At 53.8% G+C, this 16047-nt stretch overlaps 7 protein-coding genes across 7 annotated transcripts; 4 read left to right on the forward strand and 3 right to left on the reverse strand.

The window, feature by feature from the left end:
* Nucleotides 1-3403: 3403 nt before the first annotated feature.
* On the forward strand, nt 3404-4137 carry NCS54_00123800 (Actin-related protein 2/3 complex subunit 5; the record flags this gene model as incomplete). Its single annotated transcript, XM_053146869.1, has 3 exons — nt 3404-3658; nt 3738-3865; nt 3915-4137. The coding sequence occupies 3 exons, from the start codon at nt 3404-3406 to the stop codon at nt 4135-4137; spliced, it is 606 nt and encodes a 201-aa protein (XP_053002844.1).
* A 151-nt stretch (nt 4138-4288) lies between these two features.
* NCS54_00123900 (Hypothetical protein) lies at nt 4289-5421 on the reverse strand (the record flags this gene model as incomplete). The annotated part of the gene is made up of 2 exons (XM_053146870.1): nt 4289-5110; nt 5167-5421. 2 exons carry the CDS (start codon nt 5419-5421, stop codon nt 4289-4291), a joined length of 1077 nt encoding a protein of 358 aa, XP_053002845.1.
* Nucleotides 5422-6562: 1141 nt separating this feature from the next.
* On the forward strand, nt 6563-9680 carry NCS54_00124000 (AP-2 complex subunit alpha; the record flags this gene model as incomplete). Its single annotated transcript, XM_053146871.1, has 4 exons — nt 6563-7059; nt 7115-7449; nt 7502-9465; nt 9519-9680. 4 exons carry the CDS (start codon nt 6563-6565, stop codon nt 9678-9680), a joined length of 2958 nt encoding a protein of 985 aa, XP_053002846.1.
* Nucleotides 9681-10025: 345 nt separating this feature from the next.
* Nucleotides 10026-10932, reverse strand: NCS54_00124100 (Pyridoxal phosphate homeostasis protein; the record flags this gene model as incomplete). Its single annotated transcript, XM_053146872.1, has 3 exons — nt 10026-10534; nt 10588-10759; nt 10822-10932. The coding sequence occupies 3 exons, from the start codon at nt 10930-10932 to the stop codon at nt 10026-10028; spliced, it is 792 nt and encodes a 263-aa protein (XP_053002847.1).
* A 299-nt stretch (nt 10933-11231) lies between these two features.
* On the forward strand, nt 11232-12377 carry NCS54_00124200 (Hypothetical protein; the record flags this gene model as incomplete). Its single annotated transcript, XM_053146873.1, has 1 exon — nt 11232-12377. One exon carries the CDS (start codon nt 11232-11234, stop codon nt 12375-12377), a length of 1146 nt encoding a protein of 381 aa, XP_053002848.1.
* A 695-nt stretch (nt 12378-13072) lies between these two features.
* On the forward strand, nt 13073-14747 carry NCS54_00124300 (Hypothetical protein; the record flags this gene model as incomplete). Its single annotated transcript, XM_053146874.1, has 2 exons — nt 13073-13471; nt 13530-14747. The coding sequence occupies 2 exons, from the start codon at nt 13073-13075 to the stop codon at nt 14745-14747; spliced, it is 1617 nt and encodes a 538-aa protein (XP_053002849.1).
* A 443-nt stretch (nt 14748-15190) lies between these two features.
* On the reverse strand, nt 15191-16039 carry NCS54_00124400 (Hypothetical protein; the record flags this gene model as incomplete). Its single annotated transcript, XM_053146875.1, has 1 exon — nt 15191-16039. One exon carries the CDS (start codon nt 16037-16039, stop codon nt 15191-15193), a length of 849 nt encoding a protein of 282 aa, XP_053002850.1.
* Between the last annotated feature and the right edge of the window lie 8 nt (nt 16040-16047).

The following is a 16047-nucleotide window of genomic DNA, read 5'->3' on the forward strand; positions in this document are numbered from 1 at the left end:
GCACTGTAACATAGGGTCAACGCTCAAGCGCCAGGACCTGGCCCCAAGCGTCAGCTGCTCCAGCACGTCTCTTCGGTCTGGGTTTCGAACCAGGCAATTTTGGCAGCCTTGATCTTGTGGAGACGACCATGGATTGGGATGAACTGCCAACAACTCCCGTCCTGCAACTTCAGGGGTAGGCCCAGGACATGCGCCCTAGCGCGGCCGGGCAGCCCACACGTTGTGGCGGCTTGCGCAGACCGTAGTGCCTCATCGAAGCCCCGAACCTTCGGCGTTCCTGCATTAGCCAATTTCCAAGCGCCATGTTCGGCTTTGAAACAGGGGTTGGCGTCGCCCATTCGGTTGGATACCAACCTCCATCCAGCCCTCTCATCGTCCCGTCAATGGCATCCACAGGTGGCGCTTCTCAATGGCGGTTCGATGAGGTCTCGTTTTAAACCGACGTCAGATGATTGGGAAGGCGAATGCCCTATGGTCTCATCTGTCGGATGCTGTTGTGATACCTCTGTGTCATGTGACTTCTGTTATCCAACGCTCTGAATCCTTGCCGCGATCAGCAAGCCTCCACCCGCCATGGAGGCCAGCCTACCCAGCTGTGCCATCTTCATCTGCTTCAACTGAAGGTTACTTTCTCAGCCCAGGGGTCATCGTGTGATAGAAATCCATCGTCGTCCACATGGACGTTCCACACGGGCCTTTGCGATCCGTCCCCAACCTCATCTCGTGGTCGAAGAAGCCATTTGGTTAGATGCCCTGTAGCTAGATCCGAATGCCCACCGTCTCAATAAACCCCCGGCCCCGGAGGGCATGCCGGGACTCGTTTCGTGGAGATGGTGCTGGGGTGAGACTGGCATGTTGCCTACTGGCTCGGGATGAAGGCGTAATCGTATGCCCGGACCATCCTGTTGTCACTGAGCTCGGAGCTATTGATTTGCCTTATCACACTATCGCAGCCTCCTCTGCTAAGTAGACCGGCTTCTTGTAGATCGTGCTTGTAGCGTTGTGTCTGTATCTCCAATTTCTGCATCGGTTTAGACAGGCGCGGAGGCAATGTTGGCGCGACCATGTACAACGCCTCTGCGACAACAATCGTCTGGGCGTAGGTATCAGACAGAGGCTGCGGGCTGCTGAGATGAGGACCCTTCTTGGCATCACAAATGGTGGGGTTGTCATCAAAGCCCACCTATCGGGTTCATGACACATGTGGCCCAAAGCCATCGCCCAACCGCCAGGTTCAACTGGGGCAGAACTCCTGTGGCCGCCTTCCAGAAGCCTCAGCGAACAGTCCTGCAGATCAGGATCGGGGCTGCTGGAACAGGGCGTCGTGTCTGACCCGCAGAAACGTCACGGATGTTCGCAACTCGGAACTCTGTAAGAATTCGGTGGCGATCTCTGGGCGCTGGGCATCAACCCAGCACGAAGAGCACCAAAGCCGTCGGTTGATCTTCAATGGAGGCAAGTCCGTAGCTGTGCCCATCATCCTTCATCGCGTTGGTCTAGCATCCCCGGATCACTGGCGTTACCAGCCTCTGGAATATCGTTTGAGCGCACTTCCAGCTAGGCCAGCTGCTCCATTGAGATAGGATTCATGTCGCCGGGGAACCGCTTCCGCGAGCGCAGGGCTTCCGTGTCGAATCCGCTGGGTAATTTTAAAAATTTTCGTCCTAATAAACTCCGTTGTTCCTGGTCCGTCTGTGTGGGGACAGGGAGAGGCCTCTTAATTAGGTAAGGGACCTTCTGGAAGAACGATCTGCGAAGCCAGCTGTTCTTTCTGGAGTGAGCGCGCGTGTCGTTCGAGCCGGGTGGGCTCCCCGGACGATGGGCCGAGCCAAACGAGTCAAGTTTGGGTCGACGCAGGACCCAATGCCTTCCGCGCCGCCCTCCCGGAATGATCGATATCGAGATGATCTCGACGCCCAGAGAACCCAACAGCCTCTGGGGCGTCGATGCTGTGAGTGCCTGTGCCTGATCTACGCAGCGGATTAGCCACACGCCGTGGTCGAGCTTCCTGGGTACGAACTGAGCTGGGTCTCGCCTTGGAGCCTCCGGGGCTGCTGACTCAGGTAATGCGACCCCCTATCCGCTGGGGCAATTTCGTAGTCCGGGGAAGGAGCGTGGCACAGCGTCTCCCAAACAACCGCCAGATGGGTAGCATTGCGTCGGGTCCTGGAGCGAGACAGATGTGGGCTTTGACGCGGATCGTGCCGTTTTGTGTAAGTGTGACCGAAATCGTAGACTCCCGGGTAGGCTGTTAGGTCTTGGGGTGTGATACTGCTTTTGGTCATGCATCGGCTGTTGTCGATTGAGTGATGTATGAGCTGAGTTTTGATGCTTGAAGTGGGAGTCAAAGACGGTTGGGGTCTCCTTGCTTCGCTAAAAATCTTGCCCAGGAAGGAGCCTTTATCTGACAATCAGGTGCGGTTCCTGCCACCATCCTCTCGGTGTGGACCTCTAGGGTAGCCGAGCAAACACATGTGACTCGATGGGATGGTTGAGCTTGTCGAGGGACAAGTGTACCAGACTAATATCTGACGTTCAATCCTAGTATTTCCGCTCTCTGTGTGCGAAATTTCTTGGTTATAGTCCTTCGTGGTTGTCTGGATGTTCATCGTGATGTGTTAGTTGGTTCTTGTAATAGTCAAGAATCGACGGGTTGGAACATGTCTTTCAAATGCGTCGAAGCGTTTACCAAAGCATGAACATATCCCCATATTCGTCTTCCAGGAGACAGTACCGGAGCTAGTATATCTTCATAAAAGATCTATTGTATTGGCTGGGCGTGGATTAAAGCCCTAATTGGCTTCCTGAAGAATACCAAATCCAGTTATAGAGTACTCCGTAGCCCACTGACAATTGTATCTGCACGATCTCTCCTCAATTTCTACGACAGATATCGTAAAAGAGGAAGATAAATACTACTATTCTACCATGAGCATCACTCCCAGAAGCAGAGTACTTCTCGTAATAATCGCCTGTGTGTAGATGAGAAGTCTGAGGCAACTCAACCCTTGGTACGCTTCCAAGTCGGTACACACTTCCAAGCCTATCTGCAACCCAATTAAACCAGTCAAAATAAGAAATCGCCCGAAACATATCTAGCAAGACCAAGAGGTCCATCGTAACTCTAACGTCTGTACTTACTGACATTCATGACTGAAGCCCCAGACCACACCTGGCTGCATTCTCCAACATGAACCACAGTCGTCGGGCTCCACCGAATTAGGCAAGTACCTCAGCCACCTGTCCAGCCTCACCTCCACCCCGCCATCGCTGACGCAGCTAAGGTGGACATCCATCCTGTTCAACACGCCAACACCGACAGCTATCCAAGCATACCGCCAGAGCTCCGTGAAGCCTGCAAACACAACCACCGCACCCCGACACACACACAAAGCCGCCCACAATGTCAATCATTCAGCAGCACACCAGCGCGACACTCAGCGATGCCTGGCGCACCATCAACATCGACGCCCTGAACGAGGACTCCAGCGTCAACTTCGACACCTCGACCCTCCACCCCCCACAGCCCGAGATCGACGAGGCGGAAGTGCGACAGCTCGCGGGCCAGGTTCGGCAGCTTCTGAGAGGAGGCGACGCTGAAGGCGCCTTGAGGGGATGCTTGGATACACCTGTCTACAATGGAACAGATGCCGCTAAGGTATGTCAAGCTTGAGCCCGCAGACCGACAGGGCAGCTCCCCGGAAGGGCAGGATCTAATAACTTATGTCTTTCAACAGGACGCCCACCTGCATACTATCATCGAGGTTCTCCAGTCGATCAAGGCGAGCGAAATGTCACCCCTGCTCAAGAGCCTCTACGCATCCGAGGGCGGCGCCGAGTGCTTGGACGTGCTCATGAAGTACATGTATGTTGTTTTTACCAAGATACCGATATCAGTTCTAAAAAGTCCCTAGCTACAAGGGAATGGCCACGGTTCACCCTGGAAACGCCTCACGATCACCGAACAAGGTCACGCCTGAGCCCACAGGCTTCTCCCAAATCGGAGGACGACCTGGCGGAGCGAACGAGCCGGCGACGACGGCCATGAGTGTGCTCCTCAGCTGGCACGAGAAGGTTGTCGAGGTTGCTGGACTGGGCTGCATTGGACGAACCATGACGGACTGGCGCAGGGTGTAGAGCAGGATGGCATGTACAATGACGGCGAGCGGGCTGAGAATTCCATAGACTGAGGAAACCGACTATCACGAAACGCGCGGAATCACCCTCGCGCGGGATTTTGCCATTGATTTTACAGTTGTGTACATATACAACAATCCACCCATCTGGACTACTTTTGCTCCAAGATATCCTTCAGGTTGACCTGGCCGCTACCCCTAGGTAGGGGTTTTGGCTGATTCTCGCCCTCATGCCAACCAATCATGTATATGATTCTAAAGGTCGCTGGAATAGTGCCGTCCGGGTTACCATGTAGTTCGCGGTAGATGGCATCACCGGCAATAAGGACATCTCGCTGGATAGGCCCCATCTCCCTCCCGAGGATAGCATTGCCTTCTCCCATAGCCTGGAGATCCTGCATCAAAGCAAATGTATCGGGATAGTCAACAATAATGTCGTCGACATCCACAGTCAACATCTTGAAGCCGGCTTTCTGAAGCAAGCCGCCCACGTCTCTCACATCAGCCAGCGGAGAGACCCGAGGGGACATGCCACCACGTCTTTCTGACTCGGCCAGCTGAAGTGATGTACGCAGTTCAAACAGTGTATCACCTCCAAGCATGGCGCCGATAAAGGGACAATCGGGCTTGAGGATGTTGTTGATTTGGGTGAGAACACCGGGCAAGTCGTTGATCCAATGCAGACTCAATGAGCTCATTACTAGGTCGAATGAGCCCGACTCATATGGAATTGTCTCCTCGTCGTCTAGGACTTGCCGCGTAATCTTGAGTTGCTTGTTAAACTCAAGATCGGCATCTCGATAGAGTAGTGAATGAGATGAGTCTGCGGCAACCAACTCATCGATCCTCGTGGACAAGGGTGGAGAGACGGGCATTGCGGGATCAGGATCAGGGTTCTCCTGGGCTAGAGCTCTCGCAATGTTACAAGAGTTTGCACCAAGATCCAACACTCGAGGGAAGTGCCGGTTGATGTCCTGGATCCGAGGTTAGACATGGGTGGGCTGGTCTAACGACACAGGATGATGCTTACAAGGAGTCGTTCAGACAGGCGGATAGCAACCTCATCCTTGAGGTAGTCAGCCTCCCGGCTCTCTTCAGGGTTGATGGCAGCACGCTCCTTCTGAAGCCATTTTGTTCGCCGGTTGAAGACTTGGAAGCGGGGAGCACCCGCGGCCTGAACGGCGTAGAAGCGTTGGTTTGAGATGGGACGGCAAAGATTAGCAGGCCGTGGCAATGCCCGTAAACTACAACGCATTGTGGATAATGAAGACGCGCATGATGACATGGCACAGCGCTCTGTAGAGTATATCTACAGACGGTGACAAATAATTGAAAGATTGATTATGTTTGGTCTGGATGTATGCAGGTGGAATTTTGATAGACAAGCCAAAGTCATGATGAATTTGGAGCTCTTCAGTTGGCTGCGCTCCAAAGTGGATGACGCACGGACCAGCCAACTACAACGGTAGGCACGTAGTCGTAAAAAACCATGAGACACTAAATCAGCACTCTCGAGTTTCTAACACAAAAAGTCCCCAAATGTGAGAAATAAAAAATAAGAAAAATTATAAAAGTAAATAAATAAAATATTTAAATACTTATGATATCATTCATTATTTTTATATTCCATGTAGCTCGTAATTAGGCTATAAAGTGAATACTTTTTATTGGCTTAAGTGAGCGCAGCCGTCCTGGTATCTCAAGTTTTTTTTTACGACGAGCCGCGTGGTAGGCCCTTTCTGGCAGTTGGTGCACCTGCAGGCGGGGAGCAGGAAGAAGACGACAGGCTCGTTAAAGGCCCAGGAGCCCATTAGGCTTGGACTGGCCTCCATCCAATGCACGGCCGAGTCGCTCGCTCACTGGAGATGACCTACGGCCCTCCTGAACGGGCAAGAAAGAACACGCACCCGACTTGACCTCCGTTTCCAATCCCACTGCACTTCCGCCTCCTCTGTCACTTCTCCTATTTTTCTTTCTTTCAGCCAAACTCGTCACGCTCACGTTGGTCGCTTCGCCCGCCTCCACGTCTCCCGCTTCATCCTGTCGCAGCCTTGGTCGAATAACCCCCCCGACGCATCCGCTTGTTCCCTGGCCCACGGGGCACCTTCCGCAACCTGAACTCCAACCTAGTCCACACCACGCACCGCCCATCCGCATCTCCCGCTTAGCTCGCCCCTCCAACGAGCAATCTCCCATCCATCTCATCGACGAACAATCGGTGTCCAGCGCCTGAGCTGTCTGGGCAACTCGAATCGACTATGCGATCTCTGCGATAGGCGACCATACTCTGTTTTGGAGATCTTTCTGTTTCATCTTACGCTTCTTTCGCCGGACGAGGCCAACTGAGCCACCAGCGCGCCGCACCGCTTCCATAATCAGGGGTCTTCCGCAATTTACCACTCTGGACGCCATCAGAAGCTGTCATCATGTCGAGTTCAGGGACGGGCTTTCTGGGCCGCTCGAGCAGCAGCAATGCGAACATGCGCGGGTTGGTCCAGTTTATCGCCGATCTTCGAAATGCGAGAGCGCGCGAACTCGAGGAAAAGCGAATCAACAAGGAGCTTGCCAATATCCGACAGAAGTTCAAGGATGGCAACCTGAGCGGCTACCACAAGAAGAAATACGTCTGCAAGCTGCTGTACATCTACATCTTGGGCTGGAACGTCGATTTTGGTCATCTCGAGGCTGTCAACCTGATCTCTGCCAACAAATACTCTGAGAAGCAGATCGGTTATCTGGCCATGACTCTGTTCCTCCACGAGAAGCACGAACTGCTGCACCTTGTCGTCAACAGTATTCGCAAAGATCTGCTCGACCACAACGAACTATTCAATTGCCTTGCACTCCATGCGATTGCCAACGTGGGAAGCCGAGAAATGGGTGAAGCTCTCAATGGAGAGGTCCACAGGCTCCTGATCTCTCCGTATGCGCCAGTGGTGTACCGTGTTGAACAAGACTTACTGATCATTGCCGACTAGAACTTCCAAATCCTTTGTTAAGAAGAAGGCTGCCTTGACGCTACTCCGACTATATCGCAAGCACCCAGACATCGTATCCCCTCAATGGGCGGAGCGCATCATTCACCTGATGGATGATTCCGATCTCGGCGTTGCTCTCTCGGTGACTTCGCTCGTCATGACCTTGGCGCAGGACAACTTGGAGCAATACAAGGGAGCATATGCCAAGGCAGCTGCTCGCCTGAAGCGAATCCTTATCGATGGGGAATACACGACGGATTACCTCTACTATAAGGTTCCTTGCCCCTGGCTGCAGATCAAGCTGCTACGCCTCCTTCAATACTTCCCCCCATCAGGTATGTCAAATGTTGAAGTGTGTTTTATGTAGTTGCTGACACAAATCATCAGAGGATACCCACGTCCGAGACATGATCCGAGAGTCGTTGCAAAAGATCCTGAACTTGGCTATGGAGACCAATAAGAATGTGCAGCAGAACAACGCCCAGAATGCGGTTCTCTTCGAAGCCATCAATCTCATCATTCACCTTGACACTGAGCATGGCTTGATGAAGCAAATCTCGACCAGACTGGGCAAATTTATCCAGAGCCGGGAAACCAACGTGAGGTATCTTGGCCTGGAGGCCATGACCCATCTTGCCGCACGAGCAGAAACTCTTGACCCTATCAAGCAGCACCAAGAAATTATCCTGGGCTCCCTCAAGGACCGAGATATCAGTGTCCGTCGCAAGGGTCTTGATCTGCTCTACAGCATGTGTGATGCCTCGAACGCGCAGGTCATTGTTGGCGAACTGCTACACTACCTGCAGAATGCCGACTTTGCCATCCGAGAAGAAATGGTCCTTAAGATCGCCATTCTTACGGAAAAGTACGCTACTGACGTGCAGTGGTACGTCGACATCTCCCTACGGCTCATCGCCATGGCTGGAGATCACGTCAGCGACGAGGTGTGGCAGCGAGTGATCCAGATTGTGACAAACAACGAGGAACTCCAAGTCTATGCGGCGCAGAATGCGTTGCAGTACGTCAAGGGTGACCATTGCCATGAAACCCTGGTTAAGATCGGTGCATACATCCTGGGAGAGTTCGGCCACTTGGTTGCCGACCAGCCTCGTTGCAGTCCCATTGAACAGTTCCTCGCCCTTCAGAGTAAGCTAACCGCGTGCTCGTCGAGCACTCGTGCCATGATTCTCTCATGTTTCATTAAATACGTCAACCTGTTCCCGGAAATCAAGCCTCAGCTCATCCACGTGTTCGAGTTCCACAGTCACAACCTGGACTCGGAGCTTCAGCAGAGAGCTTGCGAGTACATGACTCTTGCAAGCATGCCGACTGACGACCTCCTGCGTACCATCTGCGATGAGATGCCGCCCTTCCCCGAGAGACAATCCGCACTTCTGTCTCGTTTGCACCAGAAGCATGCTAATACGAGTGACCGAAGAACCTGGGTGGTGGGAGGAAAGGATGCCAACGCCGACGCTAGGGAGCTTAGCATGGGAACTGGAGCTCTTAAGAGGACCTTTAGTTCCAATGTGTCTCTGAATGGCAAGACCAATGGCCAAGGCGCGTCTGGAGCAAATGGTCATGGCAACGGCGCGGCCGATCTGGCTGGCCTTGATATGAACGCACCTACGCCATCCGAGCCCAAGATGCTGAAGGCACCGAACCTGGCCAGTGCTGCTCATCTGTCACCTGGATGGGAGCCTGGGTTCAACAAGCTACTGGTCAGGTCTGATGGTGTGCTGTACGAGGACGGACAACTTCAGATTGGTGTCCGGTCCGAGTATCGTGGCCAGATGGCTTGCTTGATCACATATTTCAAGAACAAGACGCCTGCCACTATGAGCTCATTTACAACGACCTTGGACTTGGACGAGAGCGAAAAGAACAACCTGACCTGGGATGTTAAGAATCTCCCTGACAGTACCATCGTCCAAGGCGGACAGTCTCAGCAGGTTGTCATGTTTGAGGCGAAGAAGATCTTTGAGAAGAGCCCTACAGTGCGTATCAGCTACCTGGCTGGTGCCCTCCAGGCCCTCACTCTGAAGCTTCCCGTGGCGATCCACAAATTCATGGACCCGGCAGACTTGTCCGCGGAGGACTTTTTCAGGAGGTGGAAGCAGATTGGTGGAGCTCCCCGTGAAGCCCAAGGCATCTTTGGATTGTCTGGCAAAGGCGGCGGCAGGGAGATCACAGAGAGCTTCATCTCGAAGACAGTGGAGGGATTCAGATGGCGTGTGCTGGACATGGTGGATCCCAATCCAAAGAACTTTGTTGGTGCGAGCGTGCTTCACACATCTGAAGGGGGCAAGTTTGGCTGTCTCATGAGACTGGAGCCAAACTATGGGAACCAGGTAAGACACATCCTTTCATTTTCACCTATGATATAGATCTAACCATTCTCTAGATGATTCGACTCACTATTCGGGCAACGGATGATTCGGTTCCGACTGTTTTGTTGAAGTATATGCAGGAACGGCTTTCTGCAGGAGTGTCGACGTCACCAGAGTTTGAAGCACCCTCTCGAGAGCAGATTTCGGACGCTTTCCGCAACGTCATGGTTTCCTGATACCATTCTTCTGTATAATTGGCCGGGACGGAGTTGTCTTAATACCACCATGAAGCATATGGGCGTTGGGGAACTAGCATGAAGGTTGGAGTGGATGAAGCGCTCAATTCAAGCCATTTCTTTATCGGCCGAAAAGTTGCCTGCGTCGATGCCCCCCATGACGGCTCTCTCTACCGTCGGTGCATGCGGATGCGGGCGCCCCAGATTGCGGAGTGACTGTGAGCAGGGGGGATTTAGTTGTTTGTTGATACCATGAAGTCTCTCGTTTGGATCGATCGAATGAAACCGTTATGCCAGCATGAAACTCGGTAACTTTATTTTTGGGTTTAAAACAGTCTACGGGCATCACTCCTTGATCTTGGCATCTGCCTTGGCCGGCCGCTGGCCAAAGATGGTGCTGCCTACACGTACCTCACTGCTTCCCAACCTCACAGCACCCTCAAAGTCCTCGCTCATACCCATGCTCAACTCCAGGCTCTCCTCGCTCAGGCCCAACTCCTTGGCTACGAGATCCCGCTGCTCCTTGAGTGTTAGGAAGTCCTCATTCTCAGTCTCGGCGGTGGTGGCCTTGCTACGGGCGATGGCACCGATGGTCATGAGGCCAAGCAGCTGCAAGCTGGGGCAGGTGTCGACAATCTCGCGGCACAGGGCGACGGTGTCAGCCCCAGGAGCACATCCGGACTTGGCCTCCTCGCCAGAGGTGTTGACCTGGACGTGGACGCCGAGCTTGGAGAGTTCGGGCTGCGAGGCCAGGAGGTTGGTGCGGGCTGTGTTGAGGAGCTGGGCCTTCTTTGAGGTGTCGACGCTGGAGACGCAGAAGAGATTGGGGATCTTGGCAAGAGATTTACAGTGTCCTAGGTCGATGTTAGTATATGAAAGTGTATTGAATAGAGTTGAAATGTCATGCCTGACTGAAGACCACCGATGAAGTGCCACTGGACGGTGTTTGGAAGCAGAGCGGCCTTCTGAGTCAGCTCTTGGGCGTAGTTCTCGCCAAAGTGAGTGTGAGACGTAGGAGCTCTATGGAGGGCCAAGATGTCATTCGCTGGCTTCAGCTTTGAGACAGCAACAAGTCGGACCTACAAGAAGCGCATCAGGACATGTTTATCATGATAAGTTTGAGGGCCAGGGCCATGCATACGTTACGGCCGTTCGCCACAGCAGCGAGGCGGTCCTTGACCGAGTTGAGCTGGGAGACAAGAGCCTGGGCTCTTGAGGGGTCGATCTTCATTTCTTCCTGTGACTCGCTCATTTCTCTTGACTAAAAAAGTATCGCAGCCTGAGTGAGAGATGGAGCGCGGTGAGTAGAGAAAGTGGTGATTGATCCATTGTTGTAAGTGGAGTGGGCTGCGGTTTGGGCGCCGGATTATCATCGGCTCATGGTCAGGTAATCGCCATGGAAGTGGCCACCATAGCTCTCCTGCATCTCATCCAAGGGTGTTATCCCTAGAATCGCGGCGGTCTTGAATTTCATCTTGTCAACCACTGATAAAACACCAAATCTTCAGGTCACCGGGAATAAAGCACTGTAACCCTGGGGCTTTGTTAAAAATGGCGTCCGATTTGAAAGTTGGTCGGCGGCGGGCAACCAGCAGCGCCGCCTCATCCATCAGATCTGGACACTCACGACGAAAGTCCAAGGCGGTGATCCAGCCCAAGTCGACACACACATCCGACGAATTCCTCCAAGACTTTCTGGATCCAACATTTGATCCCGCGACATTTCTAAACTCAGCCTTGCCGCCGCTGCAGCAGCGCTCAGTCCCTAGCCGGACCGGTTCTGACGTCGCACCCCTCGCCGAGCTGTCCACGCAGGCCCAGGCCCTCATCTCGCAGCTCAACGCGCAGACCTCGCGGCTATCCAGTACTTTGACCCAGCTCACCGATGACATCCTGAGGAGTGGGAGTCGCCTGGCTTACGAGGTGGAGCTGCTACGGGGCGAGACGCTGAGTCTCCAGGAGACCATGACTGAGACCCTCCACAACGACATCAGCAAGTTTGTCCCTGAAGGATTGCAGGAAGCTATCGAAGCCAAGAACAGCGCAGCTGCAAGTGCAAAGGACGAAAAGAGCACGGCACCATCAACACCGGCCCTTGTTGGTGGGACTGTCACAGGAACAACAAACGCGGATGATCCCGAGTTTATCAAGCAACTACAAACACTCACGCTTGTGCGATCTCGCCTCGATTTGGTCATTAAGACATTTGGCGACGCCATGGAATTTGTTTTCCCACCTTCCGAGGTGTCTGTGAGCTCAGGCTTCCTGTCCGTATCAGCACCGGAACCTGGGTCGGCGCAGCAAAGCTCAGAGGATAAGGGTCAAGAGGTGCTGAAGAAGCTCCGAGGCGAGATCTCTGACCTACTAAACAAATCTGAGGACCCTGTACAAGGCATTGAGAAGGCAGCGCAAAAGATTGAGCAGCTCAAGGAGCTCACAGTGGTGTGGAAGGACACGGCGGAGGAGAAGGGCAGGAACAAGTTTATCGAGAGCCTGGCCAAGATGGTAGAGGACAGGCATCGCGATCTGATGAAGGAAATGGAGCAGGCGGCCAAGAAGGAGGGCAAAGCGGAGCCCACTTCGCGATCGCGCAAAGGGAGTGTTACAAGAGATGCGGCCGTGGTGGTGGAGGACACAAAGTCGCCAGGCGGGTTTGGCCTGATTAGTCAGTTACAGAAGCTCAGGAGCGGACTGTGAGAGAAGAATAATGCTCGATTGGGAAATAATGATAATAACCATCTCTCCAAATATCTACTTGCAGCTCGTGAGACAACGAGGTGAGATGAAAGAGGTGAATTTGCGATGCAAGTGAGCTCCGTGTAAGTCACAGTGCGACACAGCTCTATTCTTAGCTGCCCGTTTCAGCGGGCTCAGGAGTTTGAGCCAATCACGCCTCGGCCCGGATGACACCACCTGAGAAATCGGGACCAGGCGCTATCTGCCAATTATCCGCTTTCGGAAGGCGGTGAGCGGACACTGGACGGGCGGCCCAGCGAGGTCATGCTGGTGCTGCTGCTGTTGGTGTCGCTGCCACTCTTGAGCATGAACAATACCAGACGAGCCGCTCAATCCTCACGTTCCGTTTACCTGCCTTGCTCTCATTGCTCTTGATTTCCTCTCTTCGGTTTAATGCCGTATTGGGATCGAGCTCCATGAGAATTTGAGCCCTGTTCCGTCTGTTTTGTAAATCACCCTTTACATCATTTCCTCTTCTGTTTCTCCAAGTCGGCAAAATCCCACACCCTTGGATTCCCCCCCAGCCTTTCCCACTTTCAAGCACACTACGACAACACCAGCTTCCTCTTACCACAGCTCGTATCTCTCTTCCAACGATCGCGATACGAACTCTACACTCGCCTATACCATATTGACGTGCTGGCTTGCTTGTCAAAATGGCTGCCAACGACGCAGTGGTCCCCAGCGGCCTCGGCGGCAGAGCTGATCCTCCTTCAGCCTCCCAGTCGAAACGAGACCGCAAGCGACTTGCTCTCATAGAGCGACTCATGACCCTTACTGAAAAGTTTTCACGTACAAGAGACTTGACTCTTCGTGATCAACTCCAAAAAATCCAGCTTGACATGACTCTGGTTCAGCGCTTCGACCCTTACGATCCCAGGGTGCTCGAGGTCATTGCCGAGATCCAGAGAGAATACGCCGAGACCCAAGGCCCTGATGTCAACGCCGAAGATGCACGACCTCTTCTCGACATGGCTGGAGTCCGCTTCTCCGATTACATCGGCGAGATCGAGGATCTAGTTGAAATTCGCGACTTTCAATTGGCGCTGTCCAAGGTGAGATGGCACTGCCAGGCGCTTAGCCGATCCCGCTGCTAACAGGATGCGCTACCAGAACGACTACGAACGAAGGCTGCAAGAGTACAAGAACACCTACGCTTATAAGGTCGAAACCGCCAAGCGCGAACACGAAGCGCTGGCCAATACCCTCCGCGATCGCCTCATTAACACCCTGACCCATAAGAAGAACCGATTGAACCGGGAGAAGGAAGTTTTGGAGATTAACGACTCCAACGCTCTGCTCCTGAACCCAAATCAGTTCAGCCTTACGAATCCTTCGAGCCCCGGCGGCACCCATGGCAAGCGAGCCACGCGTCTGCGCAAAGATGCCGATGACCTACACATGTACTCCGACTCCAAGAAGCGGAAGCGAAACGGTGGTGATGACGACGGTTCGCCTGCTCCCATTCGACGCGCCCTCGACCCCAACAACACCACACCTCTCTGGCAGTCTGAGAAGGCTCGCGCCGCTGCCAAACAGAACGGCCCCGTTTACAGCATTGACAAGCTCTTTACTGACAAAGAGCTGTCTCTCAACTACAACACTGCTGCTGTTGCTGCTCATCAATACATTCTCCGCAACCGGGTCAACGGCAATGGCTCGCCCGATGACAGCGACTCTGGCCATGGCGATGCCAATGGCGACCATGATGATCTTACGCCTGCGGCCCCTGCCATGGAGCGCTCTGTCTCACACGCCACCCGAAGCGGGCGTGGCGCCAACCACAACTTTATCGATGAAAAGATCCTTGGTATTGAGGGTGTTGTCAACTACGAGGGTATTGGCAACTTGGATCTCGTTCACGCCCAGGAGCCGCCCAAGATGCCGCCTTTTGTCCCTTCGCAGTACCTGAAGCCATACCCCCGTTCCGCCGACCAGAACTTCCCTGTTCCTCTGTCCAACGACGACATCCAATCCGATCTCTCTGTCATGGGATACTTCAAGCAGTACGATGCTTCTCACAAGCCTGGCGCTCACCTTGACGTCAAGGGTGGTCTGCGAAGGGTTCTCGAGGCCGTTTCGACTCCTTATCAGGAAGGCCGCTACGTCGCATTCACCGGCGCCTCCCGAGAGGATCCGGAGCACGTCCGAGATGCCCTTGGCCTGCCGACCGTCAGCAGCCTCCGTGACCAGCCGAGCCCCGCGCATATCGGCGCCGTTGCCGCTCTGTCAAGCGCCGCCGCACCAATGAGCCGCCAGAGCAGCGCCGGAGGTGTTGCCATGAGCCGACAGGGGAGCAGCAGCACCCGTGGCAAGGGACGTAAGAACTGAGCCTGGGCTGCGTTGCGTAGTCCAAGGACCTTGTCATTTTACAGCATTGTGAGCGCGGCGCATAGGTGTTGCAGCATTGACTGGACCCGTCATTACGTTCGGGGCAGGAACAATCATCCAGGATGGCTTTGATGCATTTATTTGGTTTTCTTTTTGACATGTTTTTCGGATTGGTAACAGGGACGTTTTTTAGTCAGGGGACTCGAACAAGGGCAAGGCTCTCAGACAAGCACATCGGATATCAGGTCTCGTTTTGGTTTCATTCAGGTCTCAAAATTCATGGCCTCGGTACATAGATATAGAAATACCAAGCCCTTCATCAACTACATGTGTGCCCATATCCTAAAGCAAACTTCCGTATAGTGCAAATCGCTACATCGCGTTATATGTCATGATTCCTTCCACATCACCATGAGCCATTGGCCCAAGGGTAACTAACAACTTCAGGGTCCAAATACCAAGGCCCGGATCTCGATGCTCTCACGACCCTCGGCATCGGACCTGGTTCTTGGATCCTGGAATGCAGTGTGAGGAACACGGCCACCGATGTTGGACCCGGGCTTTAGAGATTCACTGTCGAAGCACTCAAGCAGTAGTCTCTCACTACCCGTCATGCCGCTGAGGTAATACCACTTCTGGTTTGGGTTGTGATGGATAGCGGCAGTCCAGCCTTGATAACCATCGGGATACCGGTGCTCGACGGGAACAACGTCCTTGTCCGGAACCGAGGCAGAAGACGCCACGGCCAGTGGGAACGCTTCGAGGGGAGCCTTGTTCAGGGGCCGCCAGACGTTGATGAGGCGGTATCGACGCTGGAGAAGATCGTCTGCCTCATCGGGGAAGTACCGACGGACTCGCTGAGCGACGGCCGCTGCGGTCTGGTCGATGTGCACACGAGTTACGGGAGCTCGATGAGCGTCTGGCTTCTGACGGCGGATGGTGTGGTCAAAGATGAAGACGCGGTTTGACCCAGGGACATTATCAAGGAGTAGCTGCTCAACCTCTGGATAGTAGTTTGCCTTGATAGAGTCGTCGTCAACAAACTCGGCCTCACTGGACTCGGGGACGTTCCTGATGACCTGGAAAGCGTCTTGGTCGAGATGAAAGTCGGTCTCACGGCCGCGAACATCGTGGATGACGGTGGGCTGGGGGTTGTCGGAGAAGTTGCGCTGGGGCTGACCCTTGGGAGGCTGGTCAACGTAGTTGAAGGGGGTTGAGGCGTCGGAAGGGGGTTGGTAGAAGTTGAGGGTTGCGGTGACGTCGCCGCGGGGGATGGTGGATGAGATGGCCATGGTGTGGT

Source organism: Fusarium falciforme, chromosome 1 (genome assembly GCF_026873545.1).
Source record: "Fusarium falciforme chromosome 1, complete sequence".
NCBI lineage: Eukaryota > Fungi > Ascomycota > Sordariomycetes > Hypocreales > Nectriaceae > Fusarium > Fusarium falciforme.